A 24759-nucleotide genomic window follows, 5' to 3' on the forward strand; every position below is an offset into this window, starting at 1 on the left:
ACTATAATCTATTATGTCTCAGATGCAATTTCAATAAGTTTAATCTCTATTCACTCATTACCATTTATAAATCAACAGTTTGACCTATACTTCAATACAATTTGTCAGTATAGTATCCATTGAATAGAAAAGACAGAGCAAAGGTTGAAAAAATACAGCAAAGAGAATCTAAGCTTGTACCATATTCGAAACATTTGCCATATGAAAATAGACTGCACAGGCTAAGATTGCCAAGTCTTCAATTCTGAGGGGATAGGGCAAACATTATTAACACATTCTGTATAATTTAAGGCATTGATAATGTAAGTAAATCACAGTTCTCCACATTTAATGACACTAACAGGACCTGTTATCACCCACACAAATTGTACCCCTCACTTTCAAAAAGGAAAATAGGCCAAGATTCATTTTACAGCAGGGTGTGGAAGCCATGGAATGACCTTCCACCTGAAACATTTCTAACAGATGATATAAGAAGTTTAAAAACAAAATTAGCAGAAGCACATTTTCACAGTAAATCATTTATAGTATTATTTGTCAGTGCTTGTTGTACTTGTTATTTTTCATAGATTTGAATGTATTATGTTGTCAGTATTGTCATAATTTCTTTTTTTTAAGTTTAGTGCAACAAGCTTGAAAGCTTACTGTATTTGGTATTAATAAATAAAGAGGCTAAAAATTAGCAGTGAAATTCTAGTTAATTGATTTCTTACCATCTCAGAAAGGGTTTATGTTATGAAAATGAAACTTTCAGGGATGGGTTTACAGGCTAAAGTATGCCCCAAGAAGATATTTTAAAGTACCCACCTCTACTCCTTCCTCTAGAAGGCCCTGAAATTTGCCTACATGACCAGTCTATTTTGATAAAACAATGTTTTACTTTAATTTTCAGTTACTAGTTGTTTTTTCTCTGCCTTTAGTTCTGAAAATGCAATTCTTGTTATTTGAGTAGAATTTTGAGCCATATCAATATTTTTTTTAAATTTAGGAAATGTAGGCTATTACATATCTTTAAAACCTTATAAAATGAAATTGAGCCAAAACAACTTTGTTGTACTTCAATTAAGCAGAAACAACATAATTGTTTTCAGCTTCATAACTTTGCTCAATTCTATTTTATAAGGTTTTAAAGACATGCAAATAGATTTCCTAAATTTTGAAAAAAACAATAACATTGGTATGGCTCAAAATTCTACTCAAATAACAGGAATTGTATTTTCAGAACTAAAGGCAGAGACAAAGCAACTAGTACCTGACAATTAAGGTAAATACCTTAATTTACCTTAAAATACCTTCCCAGGACATTCTTTAGTCTGTAGATCCATCCCTGAAAGTTTCATTTTCATAACCTAAACCCTTTCTGAGATAGCAAGAATTCAATTACCTAGAATTTTACCAAAGAACTAAAGGTCATCAAAGGTCAGAGCCCTCTAGAGGGAGAAGGATTGGAGGTAGTTGCTTCAAAATACCTTCCTGGGACATACTTTAGTCTGCAGATTCATTCCTGAAGGTTTCATTTTCCTAATCTACACCCTTTTGAGATAGCAAGAAGTCAATTAACAAGAATTTTATCAAATTAGCCACTAATCTAAACCTATAGCCTACCAATTGTTGAAAGTCATCAAGCTATCTGGAGGGAGAAAGAGTGGGGGCACATCTTTCAAGGATATCATTAAGACTCTGGATGTATTACTGCAAGATTTATTTTTCCTAACTCAAGTAGGCTAGGCTACTTTCAATGATAGCCTAGGCTACCAAAAAAACTTTATCTAGAATTTTACCTTTAAGAGCATAAAATAAGGCATAGATTAATGCTTATATTTATTTTAAGATACATACATCCTTTAGAAGGTGTTAATCAATAAAGAAAAGCTAGTTTCATTGTCAATAGCAGGAGTGCATTTGATGGAACCCCAAAACATTACAAGAACTTGTTTCAAACAATAATAAATCAGTCTACTTCTTATTTCATTGCATGAATTTCATGCAATCAAATCCCCCCCCCCCCTCTGTTATAAAATATACAACTCTGTAGCCATTACATAGGCTATATTCCCAAAATGTATTTTACAGTTGTGAACAGATAAACTACTTTTCTATGCTAGTCCTAGTCTGTTTTCCATGAACATTTTGACAGCCTGTTTGGAAATGGAGAGAGAATTGTTTCTATATCATAGAGACCATAAAAAAGTTCAATGATTTAAGAACTGTTTCTTACTTGTAGTTTAAAGCTTTTGCAAATTGTCTATCCCCGTGTTCGTTTACTTGTCCGATTACTAATCTGACTAATCCGACCATTTTATGACATACACATGACGTCAGAGACAAGTCAAAGTTGCGTTCGAATCGACTCGAAAAAGTCAACTTAAAAGTTGACTTTTTTCTCTGCTGCCGTTTTATTTAGTAAAAAGTTGACCTAGAAAGTCAACACAGAATTGCGAATCGAACGCTTCAATGGCAAAAAATTTAGAAATATGAAATTGTTTAGTCTAAAGAAAAGACAAGGAAATTGTAAATAGGCCTAGTGGAAATAATCTTAGCTTTTCAGTGACCTGTAAGTAATCTTATGCATATTCCTTAGGATTTAGAGGGTTTTTGGTGTTCTAGGCCTATCTTGCATAGGCTAAGCTTAATAAGGAAAGAAAAGAAAAATTTTATGTTGTTAAAAACGTTGATTCTCAGGAAGGCAGCTATCACATTGGTGAGTTATTCTAATAATACCAAATCTAACAGGCTTAGTTTCTAAACCAACCTATAATTTTTAGTTGAAAAAATTAAAAATTATAGGTTGGTTTGTAACTTTATATTATAGGTTAGTTAAAAACTAAAAATTATTGGCTTCTTTTCCCAGTAAAATTGGTGCAAACAGTATTACTGGCTTTCAAATAAAGTGAATATACCACTCCATGCCCTTTTTTATCCTCTTTATAAATATAATAATTGCTTCTACCACAAATTCAGATTTAAGCACTTTTTGACCTCTTAAAAATGACCTATATGTGGGGTCATTACAAATCTGTAATAGCTTAGAAACAAATTTGGGCTATATATTTGTACATCAGGGGGTGGGGGGTAAAGCATAGCATATATTAAATACGTAAACTAACCATTGGTGTATTTTTTTATGTTTGTGCTGTTGCACTGGTGATTTCTCTTCTCATTAAAATTCAATGTGCACAAACACATAAAAAAAAAATACGGCAAAGATTAGTTTACTTATTTAATATATGCTATGCTTTACCCCCATCCCCCCCCCCTGTTGTGCAAATATATAGCCCAAATTTGTTTCTAATCTATTACAGATTTTTTATACCCCATATTTAGGTCATTTTTAAGAGGCCAAAAATTGTTTAAATCTGAATTTGCAGTAAAAGCAATTATTATATATGTAAACAGCATTAAAACAGGCATCAAGTGGTATATTCACTTTATATGAAAGCCAGTAATACTGTTTACACCAATTTTACCCTTTTCCCTAGTTATATAGTCTGTATTCATTGAGATTGCTGTTTAAACTAGATTTTTAACATAAAGTAGGGGCAAAATTTTACTTTGGCTACTTTTGACTATCTTTGAAAGAGGTTAGGTTAGGAAAATGAAACTTTCAGGGATGTGTCTGCAGGCTGAAGTATGTCCCAGGAAAGTATTTTGAAGTACCTACCTCCATTTCTTTTCCCTCTAAATGGTCCTGAAATTTTGGGTTATCAGTTTTTTTTCTCTGGCTTTAGTTCTGAAAAGACAATTCCTGTTGATTTGCCATACTGTTGTTGCCATAACACTGGGTTTTCTAAATTTAGAAATAATCTTTTATGCCACCTCACTATAGGTTAAATATTTGGCAGATATTATTTATTCTCCATGAATTTTTTTTTTTTATTGGATTTCATATGATGTCAGTTGCTTTCTGTTAAACATACATTTATTTTTAAAAATCAAGCTTCGTTTGAGAAAAAATTTGAATTATTTTTCTCTGAAAAATATCACTGAAATATAAAGTGATATAAAATATGAGAAATATATGAGTGATATAAATATCACTGAAATTTTCTCTGAAATATTACTGAAAGGGGATAGGTTAGGAAAATGAAACTTTAAGGGATGGGTCTACAGGCTAAAGTATGTCCTGGGAAGGTATTTCAAAGTACATATCTCTACTCATTCTTGCTCTAGAGGGCCCTGACCCTTGATGACCTTCAAAAATAGGCTATCTGTGTTATAAAAGTGAAACCTTACAAAATAGATCTTCTGCTGAAATGAAGTACAACAAAGTTGTTCTCAGCTTAACAACTTTGCTCAATCCCAATTTATAAGGTTTTAAAGATATGAAAAAACATTTCCTAAATTTTGAAAAAAAAAAATGTTGATATGGCTCAGAATTCTACTCAAATAAAAGGAATTGAATTTTCAGAACTAAAGGCAGAGAAAAAGCAAATGGTACCTGAAAATTAAGGTAAAATGTTGTTTTGTCAAAATTTCAATAGGTATAGACCTGTCATGGAGTCAAATTTTAGGGCTCTCTAGAGGGAGAAGAAGTGGAGGTGGGTACTTTAAAATACCTTCCCAGGATATACTTTAGCCTATAGACCCATCCCTGAAATTTTCATTTTCCTAACCTAACTTCTTTCTGAGATAGCAAGAAGTAACTCAACTAGAATTTTACCTTTTATCTGTCTGGTAAAAAACATCCTTCAAATTTTAGATATGCTCTAATTATACAGGGGCAAAAAAATTGCTTTTTAAAATTGCCATTATGAGGTAAGATATTAGCTAAAATGCCTGTATAAAGCAAACTAGCCTACCTAGGGAGTCAAAACACTTGAATTTGCTTGCTGCTTCTTCAACAGTGGCAAAAGGTCTGACAATGAGTAAAGTATGGAATTTAAGTCAGAAATGCCTTTTATGCTTTTTCTATTCTCACCAAAATAAAACACAAATCCCATGTTGACTTGCACAAAAACCTCAAGATAAGTTGTAGTAATTGGTCCTTTAGCCTGATGTAGCTGCTATTTGCTGCTATGAGTGCATAGTTTATAATGGGAGCTTAAAATTGTCTTGGCAAGCTGCATGGTTTGAGTATACAACCCTCTAGGCTATACTCTCTTTCTTTATGTGCATATTATTGTTTAAAAATGATCAAGCTTCACATTAATCTCCTTTCATGACCTATAGTTGAAATTTGCTAGGGAAATATTTATTCCACTAAAAACTCACCACCTATTTTTGAACTTCAATTATACAGCCCTGTTTTTTTTTTACCCCCCTTAAGCCTGTATCCAGTTTCTGATAGCCATTTAAATTTAATTTTGTCTGTTGCTCATTTCTTGTCAATATTACTGAGGGGTCACAGATAAGCACTAGAGTCCTCATTGATAAATAATATGTGCTTGTATATACATAGCTTGTTGCTACTTATTTTTCTCTGGGAATACAATGTTTGATGTGGCATAAACCAAAGAAAGGACCTGTAGGCCTAGAGAAAAATATGTTAAGAAAACCGATTTTTATAATTGCACAATAATTATAGCTTACATAATTTTACATGCAGTCCTGCTCTACTTTACCCCCAACCCTCCTAATATAGAAATATATAGCTGAAGTTACATGTTACCTGTTGATTCTGCCAATCTATCCCTCAACCTTTAACTCCCTGTTAATTGAAGCAATTGCAACAAAGCAAGAATGGCTGAAAAGGTAACAGGTGACAGAATACATTGGAACTACATAATTTTGGCTATATATTTACACATTAGGCAGGTTGGAGGTAAATTATAGTATAAAGATGCATGTTTTTCCCTTTGGTATGTAGGCTAAGTAGAAGATCACTTGTACCTGATGCTGTCCCTGTTGTTTTTAGTTGGATTGGAAACATCCAAAGAAAGTTTCCTTTGAAAAGGAAAGGTGAGATTGCCCAAAAGTGAGATTGAATTTGTCAAAGCTTGGAGGTTTGCCCCTTCAGTCTGTTTAAAGGAAAATGGATTCATAATTGAAGCTTTGTTCATTTCAATCTTAAGGGTGACCAATATTTGTGACAATTCATTAAATGGTTGTAAAGGGATACTTTTGTTTATTCATTAGTCTTCTTTGTTTTCTTACAGTTTTTTTTTAATCTTTAAATTGATATCCATTTCTTACAAATTTTTATTGATACCAGAGGTCCATTTGCAAGTTTTCACCTACTTTGTAATCCCTGGTCTCACAATTACATTTAAATTTACTGAAGCTAGGAAACATAGAACTCCTATCTATTTAAAGAAAATCAATGGATATAAGTAGGTTTTATTGTATTTAAGCCCTAGGGCCATGGCAATTAAAAACAAAATAAAGGAGATTAACTTTAAAATACTTGACATTAAATAAGCATAATAGCCACAAAGAAAAACAAATAACAAAATTATACTTCTGTGTTCAGTTGCCAACCTGAGCAACTGTCATAAATTTTTAAATCTTGCAGAACATTCACCCCCATTACATTCACAAGCTATCTCTCATGACCCACAAATTTGTCCATACATCCACATTTCAGGGAAATGGAAGGACCATCACACTGGTATTCTTCATTTCTACTTATATTTAATGGGTTTGAAAGAAAGTTTCCATGGCTAAGTCAGTAGGCCAGTAAAGGACCTGGTGGTCCTTTAGCCAGGTAGTGCAATAGGAAGCTAGGGACCAGCCAGCCTATTCTCTTGCATGCCCTTCCTCCTTACTGTCCCTAGATTTCCATCTGTACTCATTTAAAGTTGGGCCAATTCTAGCTGAGGTTAGTCATATCACCAACCCCTATCCAAAACCGAATAAACTGGCAATGCCAGGAATTAAACCTATACACCTTGGACAAAGCGTTCCAACCCAAAGCGCCTACCACTTAGCAAGGAACACAAATTTGACCAGAGAACAATAATTATTTGAAAAAAAATTGCTATAGTTGTCCCACTACTGTCCTATAAATGCTATAGGCCCATTTTATTTAGACAAATCAATTTAAGACAGGTATCAACAAAACTCCATCAGGGATTGTATTTGCTTAAAATACAATCAAGCTATGTGAATGCTCAGCTTTGTGATATTCTAGTCTTGAAATAATAAAAAAAAAGAGAAAATTTATATTTTCTATTTATTTTTCACCAACTCATTTGAGCAAAATCATTTGTGACAGCCAAATGTCCATGGTTGGCTTAGAACCTCTCTAAATGCTCTGAAACAGCAGGAATTAAAAAAAAATTATACTAATCAGCATTAAACTGTCCCTTAAATTTGAACACGTGTATTTAATTTGAAAATGATGCTACTGCTAGTCAGGTTACTGTGCTGTTCCCACTGGCTCTACTGCAGTTAAAAATGGGCAGTTACCACGCAGTAACTGCAGTTACTGAAAAACCATCAGCTGGAACACACCCATAAGCAATTATATCTGTATATTATATCAATTATATATCTTATATTATATTATTATATTATATATATATATATATACATAAGCAATTATATCAATTATATCTGTAAAGAACATACAAAAAGGCATCAAGTAGTATATTCACTTTATTTTTAAGTCAAAATATGAAAAAAACAAAAAATTTACTCCCGACCTGCCTAATTTGCTAATATATAGCCCAAATTTTAAATTTTAAATGTATTTTGCCACCTTTTAGCCTACTTATTTTTCCAGTTCTTGTTTTGCCACAGTTGCTTCAATTATCAGGTACTATGGTTGAGGTATAGATTGGCAGAATCAATAGGAAATATGCAATTTCAGCCTTAGATTTCCATATTAGGAGGGTTGGTGCTAAAGTAAAGCAGAGCTGCATACTTCTCTAGTGCTTAAGTATGACCCCTTAGCAATATTGACAAGAAATGAGTAACAGAAAAAATTCAATTTGGACTAAATGGCAATCAGGAACTGGATACAGGCTAAAGGGGGCCAAAAACAGGGCTGTATAATTGGAGTTCAAAGAACTCCAATTATACAGTGATTTAAAAAAAAATCACTGTATATAAGTGATTTTTTAGTGAACTAAACGCTTCCCTTGCTAATTTAGGACTTTAAATTGATTAGCCTACTGGAATTTACCTATCCTATGCAATTGAAATATTTTACCTTTCCAGAGCATTAAGACAATCCATCACAATAAAAAAAAAAAATATCCAAGGTATCTTGAATGGAATGACTAAAAGAAGACAAATGAAAATCACAATTTGCAATCTAACAATTAAACTTCTGACCACACAAATTGTATTAGGATACCCAGCTCTGAAATAATTGCTCAAGTAGCTTTGCAGTAGCTTTAACTAATATTGCAATAACTTTATAAGTTTTTTCTTAACCATTTTATTATCTACCTATCCCCCCACCCAGTAAAAGATAAAACCCACCCACCCAGACAAGAAAAAAAACAGTTTTAACAAGGATAATAACATAGTTTCTAAGTCTATTTTAGTGCAACCTACCCAACAACAAAAAATCTGGCTCAATAACTCACCACACTGGTACACAAAAGTGGTGCCTTCATCCTGGATCCATCTGAACACATACTCCATGATTACCTATAATTGAAACTTTTGCCCTCTTTCCGAGTTAACTTGAGACGAACGTACAAAATGTAAAAGTTGTTAAAAGTCAACTTTTCATTAACTTTCAGTCAACTTTTACAAATCGAACGCTTAAAGTTAACTCGGAATCACAAATAAAACGTCAGAATGCTGGTTTCAGTCAACTTGGAATGTGATTCGAACGCAACTCAAATTATCCCCTCGAACGCAGGATTACTTGTCCGTGGGCTTGCACTAAATAATTGCTTCTAACCCCCAAATAAAAAGATTATTGAGGACAAGTTACGTCAGTCTCGTATATTTTTAAAATGGGACACCATGTGCATGTGACTCCCCTGAGATGGGTTTTGTAGATAAGCTATGTTTGTAGTTGAGTAAATATGATTAATATTTCTAAGGAAGCCTATCAAGTCCCTTGGGATTCAAGTTCTATTTGCAGTTGAAGTTGTCTATTCAGTTTGAAAGTTCAGTTCAGAAATTTCAGATGGAAAATACTGAAAAGACTTACAAAATTATATGCAGAAAGAATACTAATACAGTTATATTGGAGATTACTTCCGATTTAGGAGTTTGTAAGTAGCATAATCTTGTCTGTACTTATAAAATATTAAGGTTTTCTAGAGAGCTAGGCCTAGCTTTCACAGGCTAGTAGGCTAGGCTCTGATGCACAGAACAAAGGTTTTTTATCAGTTAGAAAGGTGTGTTATTAGGAATAGAGCTTGGGAATGCACATTTCCTATTACCATTATTTCTTATTTTACCCTAAATTTTCAATTTAAAAAATCTCAATTTTAGATTTATTTTTTCCCTCTACTCATCACTTTTCCTAATCTCTCTGTAAGATAACAGAAAGTAGCTTTTCTAATAGTTTACGCTATTTAAAATTTTATGTTTAAATCACTAATGGGACAGCTATGAAATAGCCTTGTCATATACCTACATTTAGAATTAATTTCATCCTGAATCCTAATATAGACCTATCATTTGTTTGTATCAGAGAACTTCAACTGCTCCCCCTAATCTATATATATATATATATATATATATATATATATATATATATATATATATATATATATATATATATATATATATATATATATATATATAGCATATTCTCCTGATGAGCCCTTGTGTTGGGTTGTTGCCTCTGAATTATGTGTCTTAATTGTTTGGTAAATGACAACTTATACTTATTGATGACATAACTGCCTGTCCATGGATTATTCTTTATTGTTGATTGTGTATAGCTATGCTGTTTGACCTGTGTGATTGTATGGATGAGTACGGTTAAGGCCTCATTCAAGTGCTGGTCTATATTAATCACTAATTCAGGAAAACAGTCTTCCTTTTCTCCTTCTGTCCCTTTAATTTTTTTTTATTCTTTTTTAATGTATTTGTGCTGTTGCATTGGTGATTTCTCTTTTTGTTATATATATATATATATATATATATATATATATATATATATATATATATATATATATTGGACTGTAAAATTTCATAAGAATCCCCCTAAACCACGGTTTATTGCTGGAGCAGCTAAATGTCCAACCCGCATTGCTGCTACTGACCTCTCTTTAATTTTAAAGGAAATTGTAAATAAACTTAAAACCTATTGTTCTGGTATTAAAAAATTTTCGAATTTTAATCCATATTGGAGTGTTAATAATTCACTGCAGGTGATAGATTCTTTAACAATGGTTTCAGCTAAAAGAATTGAGTCTTTCGATTTTGCGACAATGTATACTAATTTATCACTCAATTTAGTGTTAGATAATTTAAAAACTGTTATAAAGAAATCTTTCCTCTTATCTAGTAAAAGGTTCTTAAAAATAGACAGTTATAATAAAAAAGCCATATGGACAAACTGCTTTAATACTACAGTTAACTTGAGATGTTACAGCTTGGATATGATTTTTGAGTTATTGGAATTTGTTTTATACAATACTTATATAAGATTTGGGGGTGATTTGTACAAGCAAATTATGGGAATTCCCATGGGGGGGGAATGCCAGCCCATTTATAGCTGACTTGTTTTTAAGTCAACTAGAATATAAATATATGATGGATAAGAATAATCCAATTAATTTAAAACATGCTTTGTCAAATAATAAAAGATATTTAGATGATATTTTGGTCTTAAATTGTAAGGATTTCATTGATATTTCTAAAAATATATATCCATCAGAGCTTATTCTTGAGCCTAGTCATGGCGCTGGTCATGAAGATCATTTCTTAGATTTAAATATTAATATTTGTGATAATAATAAATTAAGTTTTAAAATGTATAATAAAACGGATGATTTTGATTTTGAAGTGATTAGTTTCCCATTCCCTGAAAGTAATATACACTCAAATATCACATATTCAGCGTTTTTCTCACAGTTACTTCGTTATGCAAGGATTTGTAGTAATTATATTGATTTTAAAAATAGATGTAAAATCTTAAGCCAAAAATTGATATCAAGAGGTTTTTCTGCAAATAAATTAACTTGGCAATTTAAAAAATTTAGTTTTCATTATAACGAACTTTTAAATAAATATCAAAAGAATTATCTAGAAATACTTAAAGAAATTTTTGACTAATTTCGGAGGTTCGAGAAATGTTGTCACAGCGCCATTTATTTTGAATTGTGTTTCTATTTGAGCGGAATTTTTAAAAAATTAGCCACATGGTAAAGATGAATTATATAATTGTTTAGTTCATTCAGGTTTTTTGCAATGTGTTAATATTTGTGATTTGGTAAAATTTATAATATTTAGTTTACCTATTGTTGCTAAAGGGAGGGATATATTAACAGGATAAGCTTGTTTTGGTTTTACTTGGTTGTTTTACATTTGCGGTTTTTTTCATAGACATGTATTTTGGGGGTGATACCTGACGCGGGGATGCCATGGATATTCTGTGGTAGCCGCAACACTGTGCTGGGTAGAGAATTTAGAGTGGCGAAACCCTATATAGGCCAGTGTATTCTCCTGATGAGCCCTTATGTTGGGTGTTGCCTCTGAATTATTTGTCTATATTATTTTTTCTATGGTTTGGTAAATGACGACTTATACTTATTGACGACATGACTGCCTGTCCATGGATTATTCTTTATGGTTGATTGTGTGTGGCTATGCTGTTTGACCTATGTGATTGTATGGATGAGTAGGGTTAAGGCCTCATTCAAGTGCTGGTCTATATTAATCACTAATTTAGGAAAACAGTCTTCCTTTTCTCCTTCTGTCTCTTTTTTTTTTTTTTTTTTTTTTTTTTTTTTTTTTTTTGTGTTTGTGTTTGTGCTGTAGCATTGGTGATTTCTCTTTTCATGATATATATATATATATATATATATATATATATATATATATATATATATATATATATATATATATATATATATATATATATATAAATTTAGGAAAACAGTCTTCCTTTTCTCCTTCGGTCTCTCTTTTTTTTTTTTTTTTTTTTTTTTTTTTTTTTTTTTTTTGTGTTTGTGCTGTTGCATTGGTGATTTCTCTTTTCATGATACATATATATATATATATATATAATGTATATATATATATTATATGGTAATTGACTTCTTCTTATATCAGGGTTTAGTTAATTGACTTTTTCTTATTTCGGAAATGGTTTAGGTTAGGAAAATGAATTTTTCAGGGATGGGTCTACAGGCTAAAGTATGTCCCAGGAAGGTTTTTTAAAGTACCCACCTCCACTCCTTTTTCCTCTAGAGGGCCCTGAAATTTACCTACATGAAAGGTCTATACCTGTTGAAATTTTGACAAAACAACATTTACCTTAGTTTTCAATTATTAGTTGCTTTTTCTCTGCCTTTAGTTCTGAAAATGCAATTCCTGTTATTTGAGCAGAATTTTGAGCCATATCAATGTTGTTTTTTTTCAAAATTTAGGAAATGTATTTGCATATCTTTAAAACCTTATAAAATAGAACTGAGCGGTTATGAAGCTGAAAACAATTTTGTTGTATTTCAATTAAGCAGATATGTTTTACAAGGTTTCACTTTTATAACACACATATTTTTGAAGGTCATCAAAGGTCAGGGGCCTCTAGAAGGAGAAGGAGCGGAGGTAGGTATTTTAAATACTTTCCTGGGACATACTTTAACTTGTAGACCTATCCCTGAAAGTTTTATTTTCCTAACCTAACCCCTTTCTGAGATAGCAAGAAATCAATCAACTAAAATTTTACCCATCAGTTTTGTTGAAATAGCCACACTGGGTTGTCCTCATAATTCTCATTTCTTTTTTTCTAGCATCTTTTGAAAGATGGCCAATTGCTGATGTTATCTCTTGGGGAGTAGATTTAGGTCTATATCCAATTTCAAATAAATTTTGTACAGATGAATTTACTACAAGTACATCTTATGCTGATGCAGTTCAAGAAATATCTGCTGTTGAAGAACCTGCTTCAGATGTATCATTTGGTAATTAGTTCAAAATTTGTTTTTGTTAAACTAGCCTGTTCTTGCTACCATGGTTTTTCAAAAATACAAGTAAATATTTTAAATTCTTGTTTTCTCTTATTTAAATTTAGTGGTTGCTATTTTGAACATTAATTTTTTTTTCTTTATGGCTATGGGTTATAAAACCATTTCCTGAACCAGTATGATTAATCTGTGTATAGCCTGAAGTTTTCTATAAATTTTTAATGAATTTTGTTTTCTTTATTTCATATCTCTGTCTGTAAGATACTTATAAATAATATATACATTACATTCTCTGTTGATTATATCTTAGGGAAGAAAATTAGGAATACTGCTAGAAATATTAGTGAGAAAGCTATATGTTAAATAGAGAGGCGAAATGGCTTGTACAAGTATTTCCCAAGTGATATATTAAGAGGGGATAGTCAATCTGGACTTTTTCCCACAGAAAAGAGCAAGGACACAGGTAAATAAATTTTGAGAAAACGAGAAGCCTCATTCTTGGATGTCAGAATTTTGTCCCATTTTTGGGGGGTTCGAGTCATTTTTGTTGGATTTTGGACAAACACAGTGAAACCTCATTCGTTTTGATCCACACTTAAGCGCTTTCTTTATGAGCTTTGTGTTGAATGCCAGAAGCTTCCAGGAATTTTTGTTTCCTGCCCTTTTACTAGAAGTAGTAACAGAATAGAAAAAGCTTGAGTGTGCAATGATAGAAAATATTGTGAGAAATTAAAAATGGAACAGTATGTCATTCTAACATTTATTTTTGGAGTATCTTAATAGACTTTGAGTGGTTGATAACTTGACAGATGCTTCCTAAATGTTGCAATTGGTAGAACATAGTCTTGAGCATGCTCAATGCAGTTTTGCTCATATTTGAAGGTGAACTTGTATCCAGAACAATTCTGAAGCAGACTCACTTCGCCTACTAGTTTGGTAAGGGGATTTCCTCTATTTGAAAGCAATATTGGAATATAACCATCATTCTTGTAGCAAATTCCTTTAATTTGCTTGGTTAATTAAGAAAAGTAATTAATTTTTACCTATAAAACGCAATGTTGTATTCAAGTGCTATAAACCCTAATGGACAATAATTAAAAATTTTGTTGTTAAAAGTTTGTTATACTTTGTTTTGATGTTAAGTGTTTTTCTGTTTATAAGACTTGGTGAAGAAAAATCCGAATATTTGGCCTGGGGTTTTCAAATTGTGACCGCGGGAAGTAAATGGTGGGAAAAAATGCAGTTCGGGATGTCAAATTTAAAGATAACTTGAATCTAATTTACAGATTCCAGTCTTACAACAATCAGCTAGTTCTCTGTGCCTATTGTGTATTGTTTTCCAAAGTATGGATTATAAACTTTTTTTTAAGTAAACTTGATGTTTTCCAGGAATACTCAGCTGGTTCCATATAAATGTGGTTCACATTTCTGATAGTGTAAGGGTATTAAAAAAATAAGTCGAATTTTGTAATTGTTTTTTGATTTTTCTATTACAATGGATCTTTCTGCATACAATAATTTCTATAATTACAATATATTTTCAATATAACCTTCTTCAGTGTCAAATAACTTCTTTAGGTGATGCTTCCTTCCTTTTACACTATTTTTTAGGGAAATCTAGACATCCCCTCAACCTTCTAAAAAGTCCACAAGTAAATCTCCTTCACAGTCATAGAAAACGGTTACCAATGCCTTGGTGACAAAATTTCACGTATTTTTTTAATAAACCTCATACTATTGCATTTTGTGGTACTAGGAAGGTAATTTAAAGATTAACTGTATGCTATAAAGGTACAAGCAAACAGGTTTTTCAGTAGCTTCATGACATGGTCATGGTCACTATTGGACAGTTTGAGCAGCTTGTACAGTAAAAGGTATAGGACTGCTTGAGTCTCAGCTACGGTAAAAAGAATGTAGTATGGTAGAATTTTAGGACAGCAATGACAAGGCAGTCTTTATCAACTACTTGAATTAGCAAGTTAGTTGGTACAACGGTGTTTAGATTTTTCCATAGACTTTCAAGGATTGTTCAATTATGGTTTCTTTTATATTAACCTGAAGAAACTGACGGGTACTGTTCTTTGGTTTACTAACCTGGTTACTTAAATGCCATCCCAATCTGGTCTCTTTTTCGGTGTTAGGAAGGTCCCTAACTCCCTAATTTGGGCCATTGCTGACTTTACAACCCCCTGATTTTCCCATGAATGTCTATTTTTGAACATTCTTATTTTTTGCAGCTAATGATAAAAAGCCTTGGCCAAGGCAGCATATTCAGACACTGGTTGCCCTTTATCAAATACATTACTCTTCAGCACAATGCCAAACAAAAATGAAAAACCTGAAAAGGCAGTACAGGGATAAAAAAAAACAAGGTAGGAAGGAGTGGAGCACGGAAAGTAACCTTGGGAGTATTTTGAATTAATGAAAGGGTGGTTGATGGCCCCTAAGCCAGAGGGCACTGATGCAATAAGTGCATGGAATAGGGGGAGTTTGAGAACCCCTGCTAACTTTGCATCACAATCAAGCCCAGTGCCAGAAGCAAGTGTAGTCAGTAAAGATACAGAGCCCAAGAGGGCCGAAAACGGCGATGTTTTAGCAACCCAGAAGGATTTCAACAACTCAGTAATGATGCCAATTTACGGCATGAGGAACAATTAGGATTTGAACAGAAGTTCATCAAGAAAAAATGAAAGTAAAGCGTGAATTACTTGAAGTAAAAAAAGAAGCATTAAAAACAGTGAAAAAAAATATTTGAAAAATATGAATAGTTATTGATTTCTTAAATTTAACTTTTATTTGAATTTACTTTTTTTCTTTATTAAATTTGTAATGTTCCCTTTTCCAGTATTTCTTTCTCACAAGGGGAAAAAGTGTCGTTATTATGTTTTGACATGCCTATGAGGGTTGGTTCTAGGCATTTATCCTCCTCCCCAAAGAAAATAACCCCCTGCGAAAATTATGGTTTTCCAAATTTGAGAATTTAATTATTTTTTTTTTATTTTTATTTTTTTTTTAGTTTAGAAAAGCTAAAGAAATCGAAAAAAAAGGAATTTACGCACCATATGTATGTTAAAAAAATAAATCGCAATCTTTTTTTTGAAAGATTTTCATGTGAATCTGCAATTTTCGGCAGTAGCAGGTGGCAAAAAAAAAAAGACACCAAAAACGTTAATAGGGTTTAGGTTTTGCTTGAAAGCATAGTTGGCGTTTGGGAACAAACACATTCTAATTGTTTAAGTTTCATGGGCGAAAGCGTTGTCAAATTCTATGAGTAGTTTTTCTTATCTTCGAAGTGTAAAACTAACAAAATTCACTATTATTATAAATAAACAAGAGTTAAAAGCTCATATGGCACTTTTGACGAGGCCAAGAGCTCATATGATATTAGCTCTAGCAAAATTCTGAGAACCAATACATTGATTTAAAAGGAAAATCAGAGGCTTAATGCCGGTCGGGATTTAAAATAATAGCTCTGAGACACGATATCCTTCCAAACATCAGATTTCATTAAGATCCGATCACCCGCTCGTAAGTTAAAAATACTTTATTTTTCTAATTATTCCAATTAAAAATTATTGCCCGACAATTTGATTTCATTGAAAGGAATTATTCCCAAACATTTTCTTCCCGCTGAAAATTCTATAGACAATCCCTTCACCCCCCTCCCCTGGAGAAAAGTTCCTCGCGAAATATTTCCATAGGTTTCCGAATTAAAAAACTTAAAAGGCACTTAAACTTCTACAATAAGGTTTTCTGTTTTGTTTTTTAGTTTGGGAGGGATATACCTCACAGGGTAACGCGTCGAAAACGGGAAATTGATATCTTGTTCCTTACGATTTCTGGGAATATTTCTGGTCTACGCTGTTATTATGAAAGTAAATATCTTCAAATAAATTTCAAGAGAAAATTCCACTTTACTCTTGATTTATATTAGATTGTGATACAATTAATAATGCTAACAAATGTTTAAACATAGAAAGTAACCTACTAATAAGTAAAAAACGGTAACTATCTATTTTAATAATTATAAAAGTCTTGCAATGCGGTCCCTTTTTGCTCTGGCAGTGATTGTGGAATTATAGATGTTATTTTCTGAATTAATTGTAGCAGCTCCGCCTGAGCTCAGCTCTTCTGAATAAAGAAAAAACAACAAAAATAAGAAAAAACTAAAAAATAATTAAAAATTAAAAAACAAGGGATTAAAAGAGATCAAAAACCTTAAAAAAGAAAACTAAAACTTTGAAGTTTAGTAGATATTATTGTTAGAAATTGGACTTGCTTTAATAATCAAATATCTTTGAAAAAACTGCAATAGAACACACGGGACAATGAGAATCCATACATAGAAGCTTGCCACGTGCCGTGCTGGGGCCGGGCGGCGAAGCCGCCGTGACCCAGCTAGTGTATATATATATATATATATGTATATATATATATATATATATATATATATATATATATATATATATATATATATATATATATATATATATATATATATATATATATATATATATATATATATATATATATATATATATATATATATATATATATATATATATATATATATATATATATATATATATCTGAAACCACTTTGAACTACAACGCCTATGGCAAAACAGATTTAAACAATAGACCCTTCAAGGAGCAAATGATCACTAATCAAAATTTCCTCTGATACTTTAACAAGAGACTTTTTAAACATTCAAGATCTGAAATTATGAAGTCCGAATTTGCTGCGCTGCCTGAGATATGAATATAAGTAACATTTTAACTATTCGCTGCCACAGATAGATCTTTCGGAAGTGGTGTAAGTAATACCTGGGACCAGGGTAAATTAGGAATAGTGAGGTAAGTCTTAAAATCGCCACAAAGCAAAATGGCTCTGCAAGACGCTCGTATTTTATGAAAAATTTTTGAGACATTTGCACATGCTTTAGCAAAACATTCGTTAAATTCTTCGTTTCTGTAATTAGTAGGCATGTAAACTGCAAGAATAATGGAAAGGCCTAATTTAACTGCAACAAAAGTATCAAGTAAAAAACACTTCAGGCTCTTTCTACTCAAATCAAATGGCACTAGAGGGACGACTGCAAAAATTATGCAAGGTACATGCTGCAATTACTGATTTGCAAATAAATGCAAGGTCAGGGGAATCAAAAAACTTAAGTCTTCTAAAACGACCCATTAACATTCCAATCGCCCTTTCAACAGACATTCTTGTAGAAGCCAATAAGCAAAGGACTTCATTAAAGAATGTGCAACTTATAAAATTTCATAGAATAGTTTGACACTACAATCCCTCAAAACCTTGAGTCATTATTATGCATTATTTCTTTCTTCATTCATTCTTTCCAGTAATCTTCTAGGAACTTTTTGAATCCCAATGTCCTAAAATTATTGTTATTAATTAACTAATTGCCTAATAATGTAAAAAACTTCTCCAGAATCAAAGTTTTTGTCAGTTTGGTATACAGAAACCTTGACAATAGATTAATATATTCTTCCAATTCTATCCTCGGGCTAGAATTTAGTATTTTTTCCGCTACTTACATGAAAACTATTTAAATAATAAAGTTCATTTAAGCCCAAGTGAATAGACTTTTTCAAGAAAAAAAATTATAATGGAAATAGTGTGAAAAAAAAATCACACGAACATACACTATTACTCCTTAGCCCATGCAACGAATCCATAACAAGCTCAAAAAAAATTTTGATGTTTTCATGTGCTTGTACTTGGCAAAGACAGAGCCTCAACCAAAACCAAAACCTACTCCCCCCAAAATATACATTTTATTTTGCAGAAAGTTTTTTAACTAGCCCATAAACAACAACAATTTCTAATTATCTTTTTATCTAAATACCTCTATCAAAATATTTTAATACTGCTTCATACGCTTCTCTTATATTATATGGATCTCATTTAGGAGGGGGTAACACAAAAGTACACTGATGTGTCATTAAGAGGCAAAGGTAGTGTAACTCAATAACCGTGTTGTAGCCGCTTATCTCTGGTGTAAAATTTTGTTTAATCAGATGATGTTTATTTCCCACTTTCCTACGAAAAAATGTATTCCTTAATGGTTAACATTATAAGAGTTTGGATGACTATCTGAACCAGATTGCTATATCTGATTTTATTTTTAAATATGAAGGATATGAGACTTGAGGCTTTTTAATCAGTGGAGTTTCCTTGGGCGGTTCCTTGGGTCATAGGCAGTTTCCTTGGGTCTCTTCTAATTTTTTTTTTTGTTTTCTTTGGGTTGTTATAATATTATCAAAATTTGAATCACTGCTTAAAGCTTCACCAGACAAAGTGTTTTAATGTAAATTAAAATTTTTTTTCAAATGAAAGCATTATAAGAATTTTTCAAACGGAATCGTCCGGAAGAAATTTTAAGACGATGATTTTCAGCGAGGATAAAATTGTCCTTAGGAAATTTTATTGGGTCGGGGAGGGGTAGTTTTCATGGGGTTACTGAAGTATCATCGTCGTCAGAAACTATTTATAGTTTTTTAAGTTGTTTACCTTTTTTTATTTTTTTTTGGTTTTTTATTTTTTTTTCTTCTTTATTTTTTAGTTTTTTTTTCACAACGTGCCCCAGCAACACGTGTGCAAGGTGCTAATTGGCAAAGGTGCCAACACGTGTGCAAGTGCGTAAAGAGCACGGCTTTGCTCTTTACGTCAATTTTTCTTAAAACTTTTAAAACAGCTTTTTATTCTAATACCTATTCTTGAATAAAAAAATTCTTGAAAAAAAAACAGAAAACTAAAATAAATAAAACTGAAAATGACAAGAAATTATTATAAACAAAGAGAAATATCACTATAAATAAAACGAGTAAAACTTAATTTGAATATGCAAATGAAGCTTAGAATGAAAAAATAAATTTGTTGTTGAAGTATAAGTTAAACCCAAAATGAAGAGAAATTAAATCAACAATTACAGCACACAAACATATCATATGTACTAATATAAATAAACAAAAAAAATCTTTATACGAGCGAAACTTATATTAAATATGCCGATCAAGCTTGAAACGAACAAAAGTTACATCAAACAAGAGTTTGGGTTTTCCTTCCTCTTCACACTGTAAAAGCCTTAACCCTACTGTGACATTAGTGATTTACTGAAAACTATGCATCTTGAACAGTCTTGGAAGGTACAAATAAATAGCAGTTTTAAATTTAAGTTTTAATAAAAGTTTAAAAAAAGTTTTATCAGCAGTAATAGTAGTATATGTAGAAGCAATAGTAGTAGGATGAAAGTATTTTCTTTTGGTTAAAACAACATCCCCCATGACAAGTCCTGTTAGATTCAACTTCACACACCAAACTGTTCCTAAGATATTGTTGTTACTCCCTCTTGACATCCTGTAGACAGACGATTCTGTTCACCATCTATCCTCAAGATTCCTTGAGAATTCCAGCATACCCTTAGGCGTGGTTGTAAACGTAGTCACAGTAGTAGCACTGATGTTTCTCTAAATAGAATTAATAGCAATAGTGGTAGTACTAGCAGCAGTAGCCGTATCAACTTGTTGCCTTTTGGTCAGTAGATCATCTCTCTCCTCAATTCTCAGAGGTTTCAACATAATATTGTTAGCCATTGTTGTGACATTGCTGAGACGTGTTCCTGATACATTATATGTTCATTTACTCTTTGAAATTTTCATCTAAATATTTTTAGCCTTACAAGTAGTTGCAAGAGTAGTAGTAGTGGCATTAGCAGTAGTGAGCACATATTGCCTTTTGGTGAGATGATCTTCCCTACTGATAAAACTATCGCTATTGATAAAACTTTTCTAAAACTGCTATTAAAAATTAAATTTAAAACTGCTGTTAAAACTACTGCTATTTATTTGCACCTTCCAAGATTGTTGAAGACTGATTTTTCAGTAAAGCGCCAATGATACAGTGGTATTAAGGCTTTTACAGAGTGAGAAGAAAGAAAGCCCAAAATTTTATTTGATGAAATTTTTGTTCATTTCAAGCTTCATTTGCATATTTAATTGAAGTTTCACTCGTTTTCAAATTTATTTGTGTATTCAAATTGATACCTATAGTATATTTCTGTGCTACGATTTTTAATTTAATCTCTTTTCATTTTGGGTTTCATTTATGCTTCAATAGGAAATATTTTTGTTCTTTTTAAGCTTAATTTGCATATTCAATTCAAGCTCTACTCGTTTGATTATTTATTTGCTCATTTATATTAGTACCTATTTTATAACGAAAAGAGAAATCACATATGCAACAGCACAAACACATTAAAAAAAAGAAGAAGACAGAAGGAGAAAAGGAAGACTGTTTTCCTGAATTAGTGATTAAGATAGACCAGCACTTGAATGAGGCCTTAACCCTACTCATCCATATAATCACATAGGTCAAACAGCATAGCCATACACAATCAACCATAAAGAATAATCAATGGACAGGCAGTCATGTCGTCAATAAGTATAAGTCGTCATTTGCCAAACAATAAAGACAAATAATTCAGAGGCAACAAACCAACACAAGGGCTCATCAGGACAATACACAATTGCCTATAGGGTTTATGATTTTTATTTGATTTCTATTTAATTTCCGTTCGTTTCTGGTTTCATTTATTTTTCAATAATAATTTCTGGTCGTTTTGAGTGAGTTATTTTATGGTTGTGGTTTTTCTAATATTAAGTTAATTATTCACGAATAACTATTAGAAAAATAAGCTTTTTTAAAAGTTATAAGAAAATAGTTTCAAGACCGAAGTAATGAGGAGGGGGTATACCAAAATATACGTAATTATTTCTGTTTGTTTAAAGTATTAATGTTGCACCCACCTTTCAGCTGTTTTTTTTTTGCTACATTTGCAATAAGGAAGTTACTGTTTCTTGAACGGGTAGAAATATAAACTCTGTTTAAGCCTCCTCACTGAATTGACACTTTTAAGTAGAGGCAATGCTACGGCCTTCATTTTCTCTGATGATGACTGCTCGTCAGCATCACCCTCTTAAGCGTGCACCATTTTGATTTCAACCACTCTGTGTGATTTTTTAAGAACAGATGAGGAACACGTGGTCACAAGAGACTTCCAACTGATTTCTATTAACGCCACTGAACTGGTGCTCAACCAAACACACTATATCGAATGAATTGAATATTTAAGCTAAAATTATTAACTTATTTCTTGCTTCATTTATGTTTTGAAAATACAAGTTTACACAATCAGCTTCAGTACAATGGACCATACTTGTGGAGGGATTTATCAGGCACAAGTTTAAGTGTTTGATGCAGGGATAGGCACGTGGCTCTTTAATACGGCACAGGAGAAACTATTGCTTTTGTGATTCCCACCAGAGTTTCCGCATTTCGGCTGAACATGCATTATCGCGGCTATTAATATGGGGCCCGGCAAATTTGCCGCATTTAGGTTCATTCTTACATTCTCGTGAAAATTGGTTAAATCCTGGGCATTTAAAGCACTGCTTGGTTTGATTCAGTGGAGTTGACACCTGGAAAAGTGAATAATCAATTTTAATGCCATGCTTTAGAGTGATATCGAGGTCTGTCTGAGATTTAAAGGACAATTGCACGACTGAACAGCCCCCCAAGCACTTTGCTTGTGCAACAGAATTCATTAGTCCTGTCATATTTGATTCATCAAGGCCCTTGTCAATTCGTATAATTCCTAGACATTCCTACTTTACGACCTTAGCACTGATGTGTGAACAGAGAGGTAGGACACTTGCCACTGATGAGGCAGAATCATTATTTCTCATAAATACCAGTAACCTATTTCTCCGCTGCTCAACATGGTCGATCTTGTCTAAGCACCCTAAATTTGAAATATACTCACGCCACTTGGCGGGGTTGGAAAATTGGATACTAGCAGGTAAAATACTAAAAATGACAGGAACTGTAGCGATTTCTGGCTTAGGAAGCCAGATATTATATATAAATGGAGTGTCCGTCCGGGCGTCTGTCTGTTACACTATCCTTACCGTTACACGAGCTCAAAAAATTGAGGCTCTTTTAAATTTTATTAAATTGCTTAAAATGTAAAAAACAAGTGATTGCACAAATATTTCAATATATTTTGACAATGGATTAAAGCAATTCGAAAACCTTAAAAACAGAAAACCAAAAGTTTGAAGTTTATCTTCTCTTATATAAAAAAATGTAATGTCTGTCCATTACACTATCTTTAGCGTTAGACGTTATTACCGTTACACGAGCTCAAAAAATTGAGGCTCTCTTCAAGTTTTATTAGATTGCTTAAAATGTTGTCTACTAAACAAATATTTCAATATATTTTGACAATGGATTAAAGCAATTCGAAAACCTTAAAACAGAAAACCAAAAGTTTGAAGTTTAGTAGAAATTGTTGAAGTTTAGAATGCTTGCTGCTCAAAGAAAATTTGTCAAAGTGTCAATTAACGTCAAAAAGAAATTATTATTAAATTTCTTAAAATGTAAAAACTGATGATTGTACAAATATTTCTATATATTTTGACCATGGATCAAAGCAATTTGAAATCCTTAAAACAGAAAACTAAACCAATTTACGTCATCAATTCGATCTAAAAATGACATAGCGTTGCCGGGACCCAGAACACAAGGGACAATGAGAATCCATATATAGAAGTCTGCCGTGTGCCATGCTGGGACCCGCGGGGACCGGTGGCAAAGCCGCCGGGACCCAGCAATGTCTGCGGTTAGAACACAAGGGACAATGAGAAACCCTATATAGAAGCCTGCCGTGCTAGGGCCCGGCGCCATGCTGGAGCCCACGGGCACTGGTGGCAAAGCCGCCAGGACCCAGAACTGTCTGTGGTTAGAACAAAAGGGACAATGAGAGTCAATATATAGACGCCTGCCACGTCCCATGATGGGGCCCAGTGGTGAAGCCGGTAGGACCCAGCACTATCTACGGTTAGAACACAAGGGATTCCTCCTCCGGATCGATCTATTTAAAGCCTTCCTCTTCACTGCCTCCAGTAAAATGTTCCAATTTCCCTTAAATCCTTCCTTGTGACCTCCTGCCACCTAATTCGCAACGACATGCTTTTGTTTGGCCCTGGATGGATGGCTGAAAAGGACGATCTTTGGTAATCTGTCCTCTTCCATCTGCAGAAAGTATCCTAGCCATCTCAACCTTTTTCTCATTATAGCCCTGTCCATCTAGAGAAGCAAAGTTACTACACTCTCGCCACCACATATTATGCGACAGAAGCCGTAAGTCAAGAGGTCACAATCACGGGCGTCAGTTCACAGAACTGTAGGGAACAAGGCGAGGTTTTTTTTATCTTTTTCGAACAAAATACCATAATAAACCTTTTTTTCAAAAACTGGGACGGCAATTTTGCTCTTCTTATATATTTTCAATGAAAATGGCATGAGTTATTTTTCAAAGTCTAACGGGAGGGGCAAGAATAGAGTTTATAAAGTGCAGTTGCCACTCCCCCAAACTGGCCCCCTTCATCAAAATTATCTCAAATTAATGAGCAAGAATTTAATTTTCGTTTCCTTACTGCTGATTGGTTGGCGACAAAACAAACAGCTCACTCATCACTGTTTTTGTTGGAAAATTTCACGCGTTTTTCAAAACACGTTTTCATATGTTGAAAAAAAGCATTAACATAATCTTACGGTTATTTCCAATCTTATTTCAGTCCCCCAACTTTCCTATATGCTTTCTCGGCTTCCCTTTGTACCGAATCGAGTAATATGCCCTGAAATTTTACCTACTTAACGTTTCCAACACTAACAACAAAACTCGAACTA

At 32.7% G+C, this 24759-nt stretch overlaps 2 protein-coding genes across 4 annotated transcripts in view; one reads left to right on the plus strand and one right to left on the minus strand.

The window, feature by feature from the left end:
- The window catches only part of LOC136039445 (diacylglycerol lipase-beta-like), a 121850-nt gene extending 119522 nt beyond the window's left edge, over positions 1–2328 (minus strand). The window contains exon 1 of one of the 3 annotated variants that reach the window (XM_065723200.1): positions 2093–2328. The gene's annotated coding sequence lies outside the window, so the exon portion shown is untranslated. The remainder of the gene's footprint in view (positions 1–2092) is intronic. The other 2 variants (XM_065723199.1, XM_065723202.1) reach the window with 2 other exon arrangements.
- Positions 2329–8806: 6478 nt separating this feature from the next.
- On the plus strand, positions 8807–15817 carry LOC136039446 (uncharacterized). The gene is made up of 3 exons (XM_065723204.1): positions 8807–9116; positions 12813–12983; positions 15224–15817. Exons 1-3 carry the CDS (start codon positions 9029–9031, stop codon positions 15406–15408), a joined length of 444 nt encoding a protein of 147 aa, XP_065579276.1. The 5' UTR covers positions 8807–9028; the 3' UTR covers positions 15409–15817.
- Positions 15818–24759: the final 8942 nt, after the last annotated feature.

This window comes from Artemia franciscana, chromosome 19, assembly GCF_032884065.1.
Source record: "Artemia franciscana chromosome 19, ASM3288406v1, whole genome shotgun sequence".
In the NCBI taxonomy this organism is placed as follows: domain Eukaryota; kingdom Metazoa; phylum Arthropoda; class Branchiopoda; order Anostraca; family Artemiidae; genus Artemia; species Artemia franciscana.